The sequence below is a fragment of the Macrosteles quadrilineatus genome, unplaced genomic scaffold (assembly GCF_028750875.1).
Source record: "Macrosteles quadrilineatus isolate MER2022 unplaced genomic scaffold, UCM_ALF_1.0 Scaffold_2__2_contigs__length_208266976, whole genome shotgun sequence".
NCBI classification, from domain to species: domain Eukaryota; kingdom Metazoa; phylum Arthropoda; class Insecta; order Hemiptera; family Cicadellidae; genus Macrosteles; species Macrosteles quadrilineatus.
The window spans coordinates 77079443-77097397 of record NW_026542595.1 but is presented as its reverse complement, the minus strand read 5'-3'; the positions used below and the strand labels follow the sequence as shown (position 1 = coordinate 77097397).

General features: G+C 32.2%; 1 protein-coding gene across 4 annotated transcripts in view; it reads right to left on the bottom strand.

Annotated features, from left to right (window-relative positions):
- Positions 1–17955, bottom strand: part of LOC128988213 (centrosomal protein of 135 kDa-like) — a 118383-nt gene that overhangs the window by 81094 nt on the left and 19334 nt on the right. For all 4 annotated transcript variants that reach the window (XM_054409490.1, XM_054409489.1, XM_054409491.1 and 1 more), the window contains exons 5-6: positions 2789–2902; positions 2435–2527 (exon numbers count right to left, since the gene is read on the bottom strand). In XM_054409490.1, coding sequence (XP_054265465.1) covers positions 2435–2527; positions 2789–2902 — 207 coding nt within the window. The remainder of the gene's footprint in view (positions 1–2434; positions 2528–2788; positions 2903–17955) is intronic.

Here is a 17955-nt window from a genome sequence, read left to right as displayed (position 1 = left end):
GCTGAACCGATTGCCACGAAACTTGGTACATACGTGTAGAATTTCATGGAATAGGTTTATACACCATCGATTTCGTGATCCGTCCAATCGGCTCCGCCCAAGTGGCTCTGGAGTTTCCCATGTTAACCTTATGAGAAATGGAATTAGTGAATCTTAACAGCTGTTTCAATTAAACAAGTTGGTTCTGTTCTATGATGTTCAATAGCATTAAAGTTACAAGGATTACCAACAGGGTGCAGCACTATTATTTCTTTTACATTTATGAAAACAGCTAATTTGCAACCAAAAGGTGAGTGAGCATAGCGAACAAACTTCAACCTGGAGGCGAGTTAGCGTAGTGAACGAGCTAACCTGAAGGCAAGTGAGCGTAGCGAACGAGCTAACCTGAAGGCAAGTGAGCGCAGCGAACGAGCTCCAACCTAAAGGTGAGTGAGCGTAGCGAACGAGCTCCAATCTAAAGGTGAGTGAGCGTAGCGAACAAACTTCAACCAGGACGTGATTGAGCCATGCAAACGAGATCATCTTGAATATTAAGAAGTTAAACGGGGCAAAGCCCGCGGGTTACAGCTAGTAAAGTATATATTGTATTATAAACACACACGTGGGAGAAATTGGGATCGACCCATAAGAAATAAACTGTGACGTCAATAAGATCTGCTCACTACACAGATCTGAACTGGATCCTGACTGTCAGATAGTCACTTGACTTGTTGCTTCTTTATAGTTTTGTGAGTCACGAAGGAAGCACTAACATTTTTACAGCTGCTTCTCAATGCTGTCCGTCTAAGTGTGATTTTACTGTTTCCACTAAAAATCTTTTGAATATCCCTGAAATCTTTGACAAGTACGAGGTTGTGATATAATATCATTTGGTTAGCACTTAAAACAGTAAAAGCATTATTTGGAAGAATGTAGGATTTAGTGATGTATCAAAACATGCAAATCCTCAAAACTTTAGAAAGGTTTCAGTTTCAAGATTTTAAGTTTTTTTTTTAATAAAAGGGAAAAAGCAACTTGGCTTTAGAATTATTGTTAACACGTTTAGTACGGCAAACCTTCAAACAGGCGCTCGCCAATGGCGGTGAGGCCCGGGCGTAGCCACGCGCTTGTAACTGAATCGGTGAACGCAATTGGCATTCAAATATTTCAGTCTGACGAATAAAAATAGAGCAGCGGTCATGGTGCTGCGTTAGCCCGAGAGTGGACGTAGTTCACTGAAACGCCCAAAAGTAGCAGCACTGCTTGGATCCGTAGCCAGTGGTGCTGGTTTAGCGGGGCGTAAATTCCCGCCCCTAGCAACGAACGTGTTAAGGTGAAAGGAAGGGTAAACAACTAACTCGCCTGAATAAAGAGTCCCAGGAGGTTAATAATAGAACACATAAAAGTTACACATTAAACTGATATTTCGCCCCTTTCAGAGGCTTCTTCAGAGGTAGAAGGTAGAATAGCAGTTACAGTTCTGGCACTGTTTTAAATATCTGGATGGAATTTAAAACAGTGAGTTTGAAGATGAAGGGTGGGATTGACTTGAATGAACGATCCAGAAACTTTGGGCATGAGAATGGTATTTTTTAATTTTCAGTTTTTTTTTCAAATTCTAACCCTTTAAAGATGGAAATGCCCAATTATATTCACTGTGTAGAGCTTAAAAAAGAATACTTTTATATATTAAGCGCTGTTGTAAAACTTAACATTACAGAGAAAATTATCAAAAAGTGCACCTTTAGGATTCTTATGTTATTCGTATGAAGAAAAAGAAAACTGTTACAGTTTGCTTGCCAATTCATGATTTCACCAATACTATGCATGTAGTAATGACAAAGTCTATGATCCCAAAGTCTCCTGTGCGTTTGACCCTGGATTGGGCAATGCAACTTTTTTTGTATTAACTGATTGAAATAATTAAAATCACAAAGTTCATATAAATCAAGTAATCTTATGACCAATTATTATCAATTATCAATCAATCATTGAGATGGGGACGCCACCTTGGTGTGTATTTTAACCCAAATATGAGTTAAGGATGAGTGTGTGAGATGATGTGTGTAGCTTTGTTAGGGACTAAGATCAACTAAGTAATTAGCCAGGATAATTTATTTTTAAAGCCTAATGATCAGGGATACCAGGACTAAATGACCTAATGATTGGGGGGGGGGGGGTACAGTTTTGAACCATCAAAAAGCTACTGACTTCTCAGAATTTAACCCATAGACTATGTTAATTGGCTATTTCCAATGCACTGCAGATACATCACTATATAAATACCATTCTATTAGTCAGTTTTTGAGCCAATAGAGTCTGCTTCTGTACTGTTCCATTTTATATACACCAATTGTTTAATTGGAGTAATACATTTAGATACAGTTGTTTGATATAGGTACAGTATATGGCATGTCTACTTCCGTATCCAAAATCCAAAGCTAGTAATATTTACGTCTGAGTGGTTCTGCTCCAAGTTTCTTATCTTGTCTTGCATTCGGGCAAGCTCGTCTTCCTTCAAATGTAACTTTCTCCAAAGTTCAGAGTTCTGAAAATGAAACTCGATATACACATAATAATTAAGATGTTAATAAAATTAGCAAATAAAAATTATGTATATTTAATAACTTAGAATTTAGGATGAAGTGTAATTTTACATTATGTGTATAGAATCTTCTTTGTGTAACTTTATTACCGTACTTTCAAAATGGTAGTCACCTGAGATGTTTAGTATTGAATTGAATAAAAAATTGATGAACTTTTGTGAACTAAAATTATGTTGATAGCTAAATTTCACTTTAATACTTACTGTTAAGGCAAAATCCATAGGCATCGGGTTTCTCTCCAAATCGCGAATTTTTTCTCTTAGTGTCAAAATTTCTTCTTCTTTTAGATTCAGCTTTCTCCAAAGATCACTGACTTGCTAGATTAAAAAACACAAAAGAATAATTTAAAGCACTTTCATATTTTAATAAAGTTTATGATCAAAATAAGAGAATGGGAGGTAATAGATCAATTTGCACACGGCTAAATCCTGAATAGACCTCATGCGGTTGTGTAGTAATTATTATTGTCTTCTGTGATCGCGACAACATTTTAATTATCTCCCGAATTTATGTAGACATCTTATCTCCCGCATCCATGTAGACATCATTATCGTTTTCCACAGTCACAGAAACGCTATCATTGTCTTGAGTGATTGTGGCAAATTCACAAACAATTTTCAGAAGTGGAAACATTATTGTCATATTCTGCGATCACGGCAAAATTCTGTTTATCTCCCGAGGCCGTATACACATTATCATTGACTCCCGGGGTCACGAAAACGTATTCGTCAACTTGTGAGATCACGCCAAAATCATGAAAATCTCCTGCGGCCGTCTTAAAGAATCATTGTCTCACACGGTCACGGAAACATGATTGTCATTTTGTGCGATCGCAGAAAATCATGAATATTTAATAGATTTCACATGGTCCATGCAATTGCCGACTGTTAAATAAATAAAGACTAAATCCTGACAGTTCAAGACCATTTTGAAATTCAATACTCAAAAATCAAATCAAATCAAAACATACTTTATTTCCAAAAATATTGCAGAATATAAATTACTAGCAGAGTACCCGTCCTTCGTACGGGGTTTAAGTATAAAATGCTTATTGCAGTTATACTCAAGCTTTGCAATTGCAATGGGTGGAGGACACAGTTTGATAAAATTTGCTTTTTTTAAATTTACAGTATTCTATAGTATTGCACATCTACCATAGCCATAATGTTCTACCATTTTACCTAAACAATAGAGAAAAATAAATTATCAATTCGCAAAATATCACAAATTATTCATGAAATTAAAAACATATACATAACTGTAAACAATCCTACTTTGACAGTTCTCATTGCGAATCACAGTTTTTTGTTGCTGCTTAGTTCAAATTAGCTGTTTTCAGAAATGCAAAAAAAATATAGTGCTGCACCCTGTTGGTAAATCTTATAACTTTTTAATGCTTTTCCATATCATAGAACCAACTTTTTTAGTTGAAACAGCTGACTAAATTCTTTAATTCCCTTTAAATATGAATACTCATAAGGTTAACATGGGGAATTACAGAGCCACTGGGGCGGAGCCCGAAAGGATTTTTGAGATAAGAATATGCCTATATGTTAATCGGGAATGTAAGCTATCATCATGCCAAATTTCAGCCCAATCCGTCCAGTGGTTTATGCGTGATTGAACTTCAAACAAACAAACAAACACACAAACTTTCACATTTATAATATTAGTAAGATAACATAACTTCCAGTGAAACAGATTACTATTGCATAGATAAAAATAATTAAATATAAAAATACATGTAAACTTAATAATAACAACAAAGGATGTAAGGTCTCAGAGAAGCTATGTTGACATATACATTAAGGAAATAAGCCTACATGGGCTGGAAGCCTGTGCGTAGGCTCAGTCGCTATCAGTGACTTACGTTTTTGTTGGAAAACAAAAATATTCATAAATATTCAGAAAATCTTAAAAAACAAATAATTTAATATAATTGTAAAACTATTCTGAGGCTAAATTAGTGAATGAGCAATTTGAGGAATGAGGCAAGGCGGAGGGCACAGACATAAATATAGTTAAGAATGTTCGGTGTTAGTAATTCAGTTATTCAGTAAAGATTACGAGAGAATAAAGTAGGGTCAAGTCTGTCTGTACTCAGCTTTGATCCAATCACAACAGACTAACTTATTAACTTTGGGGGGGGGGGTATACTAATCCCCGACTTTCCCGTTTTTCCTGAATATTAGACATCCTGATAGAATATCAATATTATACTTATTCATATACTGTAGGCGAGAGTTAAGAAGTCCTCTGAGCCCTGGCCTATTCTAAAAATGTAGGCGCTTGCTACTCGACGGCTAGGCGCGCCGTGCAGGTTCCACGCGGCAGTCAAGGCTCACATACACTGTGTTAAAACGAAAAGAGCACCTGCAAATACTGCGCGGCAACATACAAACATTGCTGCATATCACTCTGGCTCGGAGGACTTCTTAACTCTCGCCCACAGTAGCTTGTTTGTTGTTGTCAGTTATGGGTTTTCTTCATTTTGGTATGGTTATAAAGACACCTTTACAGTGAGAGGTGTATCAAAACGTGTTTAAGTATGATTACATAATGATAGAATGTCAAAGCTAAATCATAATACAGTAGACTCCCGATTATCCACGAGGGGATTACCCTAGTGGAAGACATCAATAGAAATCAATAGAAAAAATCTATTGATATCACTAGATGCTTAGTGATATCAATAAATGTTCATGGATATCATTACAAGTAAATACAAACAAATAGACATCACTGAAAACTTAGTCAATACATATCACTAGACATCTATAAACATAAAATATATCAATATAGATCATTAGAGCAAACAAATCGTTCATTGATATCAATAGAGAATATTTTTTTAAATATTAGTTGTAAATATAAATCAATAGACATCAATACAGGTAAATAAAATTCAAAATATCTCTAAAATTTATCACATATGAGCATTATGGATTATACAAAATATCAATGTAAAGTGGTTAAATAAACAGTAATAAAAATGTTATTTTTTTTAAAAAGGAAAAACTCTAGTTTTAGGTCATAAACGTTAGCTGAGGTACCTAAAACTCAATATAATTTAAAAATATATAATTTTAAAACTGTTGTAAAACAGTTACAACTTGTATTAAATCTTATTTTTTAAACTGCCAAAAACTGATTGCTAAACAATTTTAAAATTGTTGTAAAACAGTTTACAGCTTGTATTAAAACTAATTTTCTTAAACTTCAAAAAACCGATTGTAAAACAATTTTAAAATTGTTGTAAAACAGTTACAGCTCGTATTGAAACTTATTTTTTTCAACTGCAAAAAACTTATTGTTAAACATTTTTAAAATTGTTTCAATCTTACATCAATATTGTTGTAATATGAAGTTTAAATCAAAATGTTTTAAAATTGTTATACAACAATAGTAATACAGCTTTCGACAACTTTTAACAATTTCTTTCTTAATGGGTTATTGTTAGGGATAAAAATCACTCACAAATTCATCATTAAATTCCTTATTTCTAGAAATCAATAAAAATTAATTGTATTGACACTATTCACATCACCCAAGTAGCAATAAAACAGTTTGAACTGGTAATAAAACAGTTTTGAAACATGTTAAAGCATAATTACATGCATAGGTACATGCTTGAAATGACACAAATGCCATTGAAAAATCTTTCAAGTTTAATTATGAGGCCTAACACAGCTTCTCGCATTCAAAGTGGCTATCATTACTTAATCTGACATGAAGCGTCCGTGGCGTAATGGCTTAGACAACCGGCTACAATGCTGGAGTCCCAGGTTCAAATCACGGGAAGACCAAGAGCTTTTTGACAAGAATTTTATAACTTTTTCATTTTTATTTTATTTTTAGTGCATAGTAGATGTGATTCAATGTGTTGAAACAAATTAAAAATAGTTTTTTAACAAGCTACAAATTATTTTCAATTAAGCTAATGACTCGGATCCTATATTTACTTGTATTGATATGTATTGATGTGTATTGATGTGTATTGGCCCAAATACACATACGTATCAATATAAAATTTTTGTATTGATATATATTGATCTCTTCCACTAGGGTAACCATGCTGCGGATCACAATTGCAAAAAGTCCAAATCAAAAATAGATTATGCAAGTTAAATGTAGGCTATGATATACAGTGAAGTAGATATAATACCAGAATATGACCCCACTTTCGGCGTTTTTGGACCTAGGACTTTTGAATTTTTTTGGTGAAAAAACACCCAAAATAGGTAAAATATGGTGGTTTTACCCTATTTTTGGCGTTTTAGAGGCTATATGGGGGCATTTTTTGGTTAAAAAATGTTATTAATACTGAAAAAACAAGCCTGGAAATGAAGAGCTTTTTTTGACCACTTTTTTTAAAACCCAGCTCTCGGCACGTGAACTCGGATGCGCTCCCGACCCATAGGTTACTTCTGATCCCCAGCGATGACAAACTAAAAGTCTTATGAAAAAATGTTAGAAACAAAAATTGAGGAACATCTAATCATCTATACTTCTTCCACTGAAAGTTTTTCTCTGACCGAAAAATAAAAAAAATCCTCGCTTACTTACTTTTTCATGTTTGCTTTGAGTAACCTTTTTATATTTTCCTTAATTAATAATTATACAGTGGCATAAATTAAATTATATTTATATTGTATTAAACAGTAGTTTATGTAGAATTTTAATATATCAATTTTATGCTATAAATATTTTTTTTAGAAGCTAGACAAACATGTAAGTGATAGAAGGCGCATCACTTTGAACATCGTCATGCCCCCGACAGTGCCGTGCTGGTAATACCTAGAGTTTGAAACTATTGCTATTGTTGAAATTATATTATAACACATTTACATACAAAAGAAACTGGTAAATGGTTTTAAATTGTTTAACTTTTTATGCTGTATTATTATGTTGAAGGCTATTTTGGTTGCTGGAATTTTAGCTGTTTTGTTGTATATCAAGCCTTTTTTTTAGATATAAGTATTTTTAAACAATAAATCAGACCTTTATTTACTAATGCTATTATTATATTACAATGCATTGGCATACAAATGAAAATGGTTTGATTTATTTGTACTCATATAAAATAATATAATTCTTATGAGTTATAGGGATGTCTGGTGATTAAATCACAAATTTAGAATATTTAATAATGGACTTTTAAAATAATGGAATTAAGTATAGACTTATAACATTTTCATGATAACTGTTTGATTTATTTGTACTCATTTAAAATAATGTTAAAATAGTATTTGATTTTTATGTTGTATTATTGTTTTTTGTTGTTTAAAAGTTGGAACTAACATAGTGTACCTAAATTTAACCATTTGTCGTATCTCAAGCAGTTTTTGAGAAATAAGCATTTTAAAACGATAAAGTCACACCAGTAATGCATGGAGTTTGTAACCATTACCAACACTGATATTATGTTATAATACATTGTCATACAAATGGAACCATTTAATTTATTTACCAAATGTTATTCATATAAGTTTTAGATTTTTAAATTTTTACCCTGTATTATTGTTTTATATCAAAAGTTGAAATCAATGTAGTGTGCCTAAATATGTTTATTTACTGTATCTCAAGCAAATAGATAGAATAGGATAAAGAGGTGTTTTTGGTGTTTTACCTATGAGAATAACATGGGGAGATTTTAAGCCACTTTTTAAAAAATCGTGCTTATTTATACATTTCTATATAAATGTCCAACTCCAAAAATATTTTCAATCCATATTAATGTCTGTATCATGTGAGATTTGTACCAGTTGGTTTGAAATATTTATAAATATAATGTGTTGCTGGAATCACCTTAAATGGCAAGAAACACATAGTGTTGGGACCTCTGGTAAAATATTGGATTTTTTCTAGTTTGGATTTAAATATTTGTGAAAAATTGAAAAAATATGTTTTTTACTCAACTATTTTAGCGTCTTGAAACATGTATTACCGAGGAATCAGGCAAATATTTCGTGCCGAAATTATATTTTACCTTACGTGAGAACTTGGAATCATTATTTTAACTCAGTCCTGCTCCACAGTATCATTGCAGGCTTGCTTCTTGTCCCAAGTGGTGAATTGTGTACAGTTTATGTGTGGTGCAAAGACTGGGTTTTCTTTTTAGTTGTGACCAGCTCATTCCTAAGATGCTAGATGGTATCCACTTTGCCTCTGAACATAAGCAAATTGTAATCTTCAGTTTAGGACTTAAAATTAATGTCGGATGCGATGCCTCTTTAATCGGAAGTTTGGGTTGTGATGAGCTCAACCCCTATCACCAATATCAGCATAGATCCATTGAACTATTATGTGTTATTGTACTTTGTGCTGATTAATATGTGTTTGGTAAATTAGCATGGCACAACACACAATCCCACATCTTGCTAATCGTAGTTGGTAGTTTAACTTAGCAACGATAATAACAAATTATTATGTCATTGCATTATTATGTCATGTCGGGGGTCTATTTGGTGGTCAAAGTAGAAGTAGGGAGCATTGACTTTCTACAATCATGATGAGATATCCAGCCAGAGCCTCAGACTGTAATAAAAAAATAGATGCAAATGCAAACTCTAAAGGCCCTGACGACCATGTTGTATACTTCCAGGCTGGAACAACCTTTACTTGGAATATTGTATATAAATTGTTTGTATACATAAGACTCTTTTAGTGAATGTACTCTTTGATGAAAATACAAAATAAAGATGAAAACTACTTTATGCAAAGAAGAGAAAGTAATTGTGAAGGGTAGCTACAAACAATTGCATTTTAGTGAGCAATGAAAGTTGCTATAATTATTGGGATTGTTTTGGGTAAGTTTATAGATATGCATTGTGTTTACAGGAATTAATCATAGTGGGGATGCCATTTACATCGAGACATATCGATTTAGTTAAAGTGATAAAACGAAGACCATGATAGTGGTGGATAAAGATTTTATTTGTTGAGCAATCGATATGAGAAGGAGTTTCTTGTTAAACAATAACCTGGAAAACCAATACAACATAATGCACTGTCATCCCTCATTGGTATTGTAACTTACAAGCTCTGTTGTTCTTTACTCATTTTCAAAAACATATAAATTATAAAATAAGCCATTTTGTTGTTTATTTTACTGTTATGTATTGTAAGTGTATATATTGAAATAAATGGTTAAATAAATGTAAGTTGAAAAATGAGCCTTATTTTGTCACTAGTTTATTTACATTGATTTGAATCACATTTTTGAACTAACAGATGATTAAATTATTAATTGCATAACATTTGAAACATAGAGATACAACATTTACATTATTAACTGGAAACTATAGATCTATATTATTGTATGAACATAATTTCTGTATTTCATATATGTAAAAGCAATGAGACCATGCTAAATTACAGGATTCAATAACAAAGGAAGCTGATATTGTGCTATATACCTGAGGGTGTAAATATAGAGGTGGGTATTTCCATAGAGACCTAATGACGAATTAGAATGTGAAAGTTCTATGGTAGAAATATCAAGTATGCAAGAGTGATCATCAGAGGTAACATGGTCATCAGGCAATTCATAGAGAGGGGTCAGTCAGGTTGAACTAGTATATTGCAGTGATTCATCCAATATAGATACAATAGTTACAAATAACCAGAACCAATTACTGGACATTGTAGTTACCAGTTTTCCTATCCTACTGTTAAAATATGAACCTCATTTTAATATGAGTTGGTGAGTTCATGCCCGGTAACATGAATGTAATAATGGTTCTAAATGTATTTATCTTATTTTATGGTAGATTTCACTATGTGTGCTTACTCTATGGTAAAATTCTTTGAGATCATTTAATATTTAACACACTTAGATTAGTGAATAAATCATCAAAGTGCGATATAAATATGCTGGGTGAAACGTATTAAAACTTGCTTCCAGTTTATCTATTAAAGGATTGTCAAACGTCTCGGTTTTGCTAACTATGACCTGGTGTCCCGAAAAGGGCTCTTAAGACTATAAGATGACAATACATAAAGTTTGGACTATTGACTGTGATGTGAATTTATGCATACTTTGTCATACAAATTTTACACTATAGTATTTTTACGAGTTCTGACTGTGACTGTGATGTGAATTTGTGTGTATTTCATCACATAAATTTCGCTCTATTTTCACTCATTTCACACCACTATTATGATGTGCTGTGCCTGCATGAGTGTGTTGAGCCATGAATATCATAGACTACCAAGCTATAAGGACGTATGCTAGAACTGATCTAACCTCTGCCAAACCCTGAATACGAGCCTGGAGGCACAGACTTTGGACCAAGGATCAATAATTGTAAATAGACAAACCTGTGTGATAGGATATAGAACACTGAAAAATAAAAATGTTAGAAACTTTAGTCTTTTACTTATTTACCCTTATCACCCTCTGTTTTGGAGGAAACTGCCTTACAACCAACATTATGAAGATTGCATTAATACTCATGATCTTGGTCATTATAAAATTTATCAAACATAAATCCGTATTTGCCATTATTCATAGACCTTTCCTTGTCTATTATGAAAAAGCTATCCAACACTGGTGGTAAAGACTTTTATATTGATGAAATGAAAAGTCATTATTAATATGATTGTTAAATATAAGGTTTAAAATTTATATTGCCTTGTTTGGATAATATTAGAAAATGTATGTTATCGCATAAATGTTTGCGTACTTTCTAAGTAAAAGCAGTTAATATTTTTATGTTGACCCATTGAGAGAAATTGTATACTATTTGTACTATAAAAAGTCTATTCATGCATATCAGTCCAGTAAAAGTTCTGTTACAATCCAGTCATAGGTCAGTCTCAATTGCATCCATAGTTTCTCAGTCAACCTGTCAGTCATTTGGTTACAGTCTGTTTTCTAACTCTTTATTAACCAATATTGTATCACATTTTTTATTTAAAACACAATATTCTATAAAATTTTCATTGGCCAGTTGTTGTTGATTGTTATAAACAGTACTTGATATACAAACACATACGTTGTCATCAGTCAGGCGTCCAAACAATTAAAAAATATCGTTGAGAAGAAATCGGTTGTTGTATTTAACAACATAAAGGTCGATTCACAAACGGTATGTAATAGTTTAATCATGTCACAGTGTATACAACAACTGACTGTGACTGTGATGTGAATTTGATTAGTTGTGTGAAATGTGTGAAAATAGTGTGAAATTTTTGAAACTGCTTCCAGTTTATATGTTGTCATTAAGCAAGCGTTTAAAAATCCAACAATATCGTTGAGAAGAAACCAGCTGTTGTATTTGACGACATAAAAATCAATTCACACATAACACGTCACAGTTCAATCACATCAGTTACGACACAGTGTATACACCAACTGACTGTGACTGTGATGTGAATTTGTGTGTACTTCGTCACACAAATTTTACACAAATTTCACACATATTTCACACATTTCACACAAATATCATGATAGTTGTGTGAAATGTGTGAAATATGTGTGAAATTTGTGTAAAATTTGTGTGACGAAGTACACACAAATTCACATCACAGTCACAGTCAGTTGGTGTATACACTGTGTCGTAACTGATGTGATTGAACTGTGACGTGTTATGTGTGAATTGATTTTTATGTCGTCAAATACAACAGCTGGTTTCTTCTCAACGATATTGTTGGATTTTTAAACGCTTGCTTAATGACAACATATAAACTGGAAGCAGTTTCAAAAATTTCACACTATTTTCACACATTTCACACAACTAATCAAATTCACATCACAGTCACAGTCAGTTGTTGTATACACTGTGACATGATTAAACTATTACATACCGTTTGTGAATCGACCTTTATGTTGTTAAATACAACAACCGATTTCTTCTCAACGATATTTTTTAATTGTTTGGACGCCTGACTGATGACAACGTATGTGTTTGTATATCAAGTACTGTTTATAACAATCAACAACAACTGGCCAATGAAAATTTTATAGAATATTGTGTTTTAAATAAAAAATGTGATACAATATTGGTTAATAAAGAGTTAGAAAACAGACTGTAACCAAATGACTGACAGGTTGACTGAGAAACTATGGATGCAATTGAGACTGACCTATGACTGGATTGTAACAGAACTTTTACTGGACTGATATGCATGAATAGACTTTTTATAGTACAAATAGTATACAATTTCTCTCAATGGGTCAACATAAAAATATTAACTGCTTTTACTTAGAAAGTACGCAAACATTTATGCGATAACATACATTTTCTAATATTATCCAAACAAGGCAATATAAATTTTAAACCTTATATTTAACAATCATATTAATAATGACTTTTCATTTCATCAATATAAAAGTCTTTACCACCAGTGTTGGATAGCTTTTTCATAATAGACAAGGAAAGGTCTATGAATAATGGCAAATACGGATTTATGTTTGATAAATTTTATAATGACCAAGATCATGAGTATTAATGCAATCTTCATAATGTTGGTTGTAAGGCAGTTTCCTCCAAAACAGAGGGTGATAAGGGTAAATAAGTAAAAGACTAAAGTTTCTAACATTTTTATTTTTCAGTGTTCTATATCCTATCACACAGGTTTGTCTATTTACAATTATTGATCCTTGGTCCAAAGTCTGTGCCTCCAGGCTCGTATTCAGGGTTTGGCAGAGGTTAGATCAGTTCTAGCATACGTCCTTATAGCTTGGTAGTCTATGATATTCATGGCTCAACACACTCATGCAGGCACAGCACATCATAATAGTGGTGTGAAATGAGTGAAAATAGAGCGAAATTTATGTGATGAAATACACACAAATTCACATCACAGTCACAGTCAGAACTCGTAAAAATACTATAGTGTAAAATTTGTATGACAAAGTATGCATAAATTCACATCACAGTCAATAGTCCAAACTTTATGTATTGTCATCTTATAGTCTTAAGAGCCCTTTTCGGGACACCAGGTCATAGTTAGCAAAACCGAGACGTTTGACAATCCTTTAATAGATAAACTGGAAGCAAGTTTTAATACGTTTCACCCAGCATATTTATATCGCACTTTGATGATTTATTCACTAATCTAAGTGTGTTAAATATTAAATGATCTCAAAGAATTTTACCATAGAGTAAGCACACATAGTGAAATCTACCATAAAATAAGATAAATACATTTAGAACCATTATTACATTCATGTTACCGGGCATGAACTCACCAACTCATATTAAAATGAGGTTCATATTTTAACAGTAGGATAGGAAAACTGGTAACTACAATGTCCAGTAATTGGTTCTGGTTATTTGTAACTATTGTATCTATATTGGATGAATCACTGCAATATACTAGTTCAACCTGACTGACCCCTCTCTATGAATTGCCTGATGACCATGTTACCTCTGATGATCACTCTTGCATACTTGATATTTCTACCATAGAACTTTCACATTCTAATTCGTCATTAGGTCTCTATGGAAATACCCACCTCTATATTTACACCCTCAGGTATATAGCACAATATCAGCTTCCTTTGTTATTGAATCCTGTAATTTAGCATGGTCTCATTGCTTTTACATATATGAAATACAGAAATTATGTTCATACAATAATATAGATCTATAGTTTCCAGTTAATAATGTAAATGTTGTATCTCTATGTTTCAAATGTTATGCAATTAATAATTTAATCATCTGTTAGTTCAAAAATGTGATTCAAATCAATGTAAATAAACTAGTGACAAAATAAGGCTCATTTTTCAACTTACATTGATTTAACCATTTATTTCAATATATACACTTACAATACATAACAGTAAAATAAACAACAAAATGGCTTATTTTATAATTTATATGTTTTTGAAAATGAGTAAAGAACAACAGAGCTTGTAAGTTACAATACCAATGAGGGATGACAGTGCATTATGTTGTATTGGTTTTCCAGGTTATTGTTTAACAAGAAACTCCTTCTCATATCGATTGCTCAACAAATAAAATCTTTATCCACCACTATCATGGTCTTCGTTTTATCACTTTAACTAAATCGATATGTCTCGATGTAAATGGCATCCCCACTATGATTAATTCCTGTAAACACAATGCATATCTATAAACTTACCCAAAACAATCCCAATAATTATAGCAACTTTCATTGCTCACTAAAATGCAATTGTTTGTAGCTACCCTTCACAATTACTTTCTCTTCTTTGCATAAAGTAGTTTTCATCTTTATTTTGTATTTTCATCAAAGAGTACATTCACTAAAAGAGTCTTATGTATACAAACAATTTATATACAATATTCCAAGTAAAGGTTGTTCCAGCCTGGAAGTATACAACATGGTCGTCAGGGCCTTTAGAGTTTGCATTTGCATCTATTTTTTTATTACAGTCTGAGGCTCTGGCTGGATATCTCATCATGATTGTAGAAAGTCAATGCTCCCTACTTCTACTTTGACCACCAAATAGACCCCCGACATGACATAATAATGCAATGACATAATAATTTGTTATTATCGTTGCTAAGTTAAACTACCAACTACGATTAGCAAGATGTGGGATTGTGTGTTGTGCCATGCTAATTTACCAAACACATATTAATCAGCACAAAGTACAATAACACATAATAGTTCAATGGATCTATGCTGATATTGGTGATAGGGGTTGAGCTCATCACAACCCAAACTTCCGATTAAAGAGGCATCGCATCCGACATTAATTTTAAGTCCTAAACTGAAGATTACAATTTGCTTATGTTCAGAGGCAAAGTGGATACCATCTAGCATCTTAGGAATGAGCTGGTCACAACTAAAAAGAAAACCCAGTCTTTGCACCACACATAAACTGTACACAATTCACCACTTGGGACAAGAAGCAAGCCTGCAATGATACTGTGGAGCAGGACTGAGTTTAAATAATGATTCCAAGTTCTCACGTAAGGTAAAATATAATTTCGGCACGAAATATTTGCCTGATTCCTCGGTAATACATGTTTCAAGACGCTAAAATAGTTGAGTAAAAAACATATTTTTTCAATTTTTCACAAATATTTAAATCCAAACTAGAAAAAATCCAATATTTTACCAGAGGTCCCAACACTATGTGTTTCTTGCCATTTAAGGTGATTCCAGCAACACATTATATTTATAAATATTTCAAACCAACTGGTACAAATCTCACATGATACAGACATTAATATGGATTGAAAATATTTTTGGAGTTGGACATTTATATAGAAATGTATAAATAAGCACGATTTTTTAAAAAGTGGCTTAAAATCTCCCCATGTTATTCTCATAGGTAAAACACCAAAAACACCTCTTTATCCTATTCTATCTATTTGCTTGAGATACAGTAAATAAACATATTTAGGCACACTACATTGATTTCAACTTTTGATATAAAACAATAATACAGGGTAAAAATTTAAAAATCTAAAACTTATATGAATAACATTTGGTAAATAAATTAAATGGTTCCATTTGTATGACAATGTATTATAACATAATATCAGTGTTGGTAATGGTTACAAACTCCATGCATTACTGGTGTGACTTTATCGTTTTAAAATGCTTATTTCTCAAAAACTGCTTGAGATACGACAAATGGTTAAATTTAGGTACACTATGTTAGTTCCAACTTTTAAACAACAAAAAACAATAATACAACATAAAAATCAAATACTATTTTAACATTATTTTAAATGAGTACAAATAAATCAAACAGTTATCATGAAAATGTTATAAGTCTATACTTAATTCCATTATTTTAAAAGTCCATTATTAAATATTCTAAATTTGTGATTTAATCACCAGACATCCCTATAACTCATAAGAATTATATTATTTTATATGAGTACAAATAAATCAAACCATTTTCATTTGTATGCCAATGCATTGTAATATAATAATAGCATTAGTAAATAAAGGTCTGATTTATTGTTTAAAAATACTTATATCTAAAAAAAAGGCTTGATATACAACAAAACAGCTAAAATTCCAGCAACCAAAATAGCCTTCAACATAATAATACAGCATAAAAAGTTAAACAATTTAAAACCATTTACCAGTTTCTTTTGTATGTAAATGTGTTATAATATAATTTCAACAATAGCAATAGTTTCAAACTCTAGGTATTACCAGCACGGCACTGTCGGGGGCATGACGATGTTCAAAGTGATGCGCCTTCTATCACTTACATGTTTGTCTAGCTTCTAAAAAAAATATTTATAGCATAAAATTTATATATTAAAATTCTACATAAACTACTGTTTAATACAATATAAATATAATTTAATTTATGCCACTGTATAATTATTAATTAAGGAAAATATAAAAAGGTTACTCAAAGCAAACATGAAAAAGTAAGTAAGCGAGGATTTTTTTTATTTTTCGGTCAGAGAAAAACTTTCAGTGGAAGAAGTATAGATGATTAGATGTTCCTCAATTTTTGTTTCTAACATTTTTTCATAAGACTTTTAGTTTGTCATCGCTGGGGATCAGAAGTAACCTATGGGTCGGGAGCGCATCCGAGTTCACGTGCCGAGAGCTGGGTTTTAAAAAAAGTGGTCAAAAAAAGCTCTTCATTTCCAGGCTTGTTTTTTCAGTATTAATAACATTTTTTAACCAAAAAATGCCCCCATATAGCCTCTAAAACGCCAAAAATAGGGTAAAACCACCATATTTTACCTATTTTGGGTGTTTTTTCACCAAAAAAATTCAAAAGTCCTAGGTCCAAAAACGCCGAAAGTGGGGTCATATTCTGGTATTATATCTACTCAGTGATGACCAAGATATTTAGTGTGGCCCATCATCTCACAGAAAGACTCATAGTTGTACAGTATATAGTTGTCATCGTTTACTTCAATGACCACCAATGAGTCAAATCCTTCCCAACGCCGCAGTTGATTAAAAAACTACATTTTGTAGGTGTTTTAATTTTTGTTATATTATGCCTATACATGGTCCTCTAATATTTTTGTTTTGTAAATATACGTAGGTCTATGTAAAACAAATTCAAACGGTATGTAGACTGCATTTTAAATTTTACATTATTACCTAAACCAATATAATAAAATCTTCAATATACATTTAAAGTCGATGTTAGTTGTTTTCTGGGCATTTTAGGTCAGGTTTACATTATCCATGATTTAATTTTGGTTATCTACGATGACTCAGCCACGCATTATCTATAATATCAAAACGAAACAGGGTTTTTTTATTTCACGATTCTGAATCAACCACTTGACCGATTTTCATGATTTTTGTGTTGAAAGAAAGATAATTTTGAGAACTAGGGAATGTCGAAGCCATAATTTTAATTTAGGGTTTCAGTTTTTTTAGAAATTAGGTTTCAATTTTTAAAAAGTCTAGCAGCCGACGCTAGCAATTCAAAGTA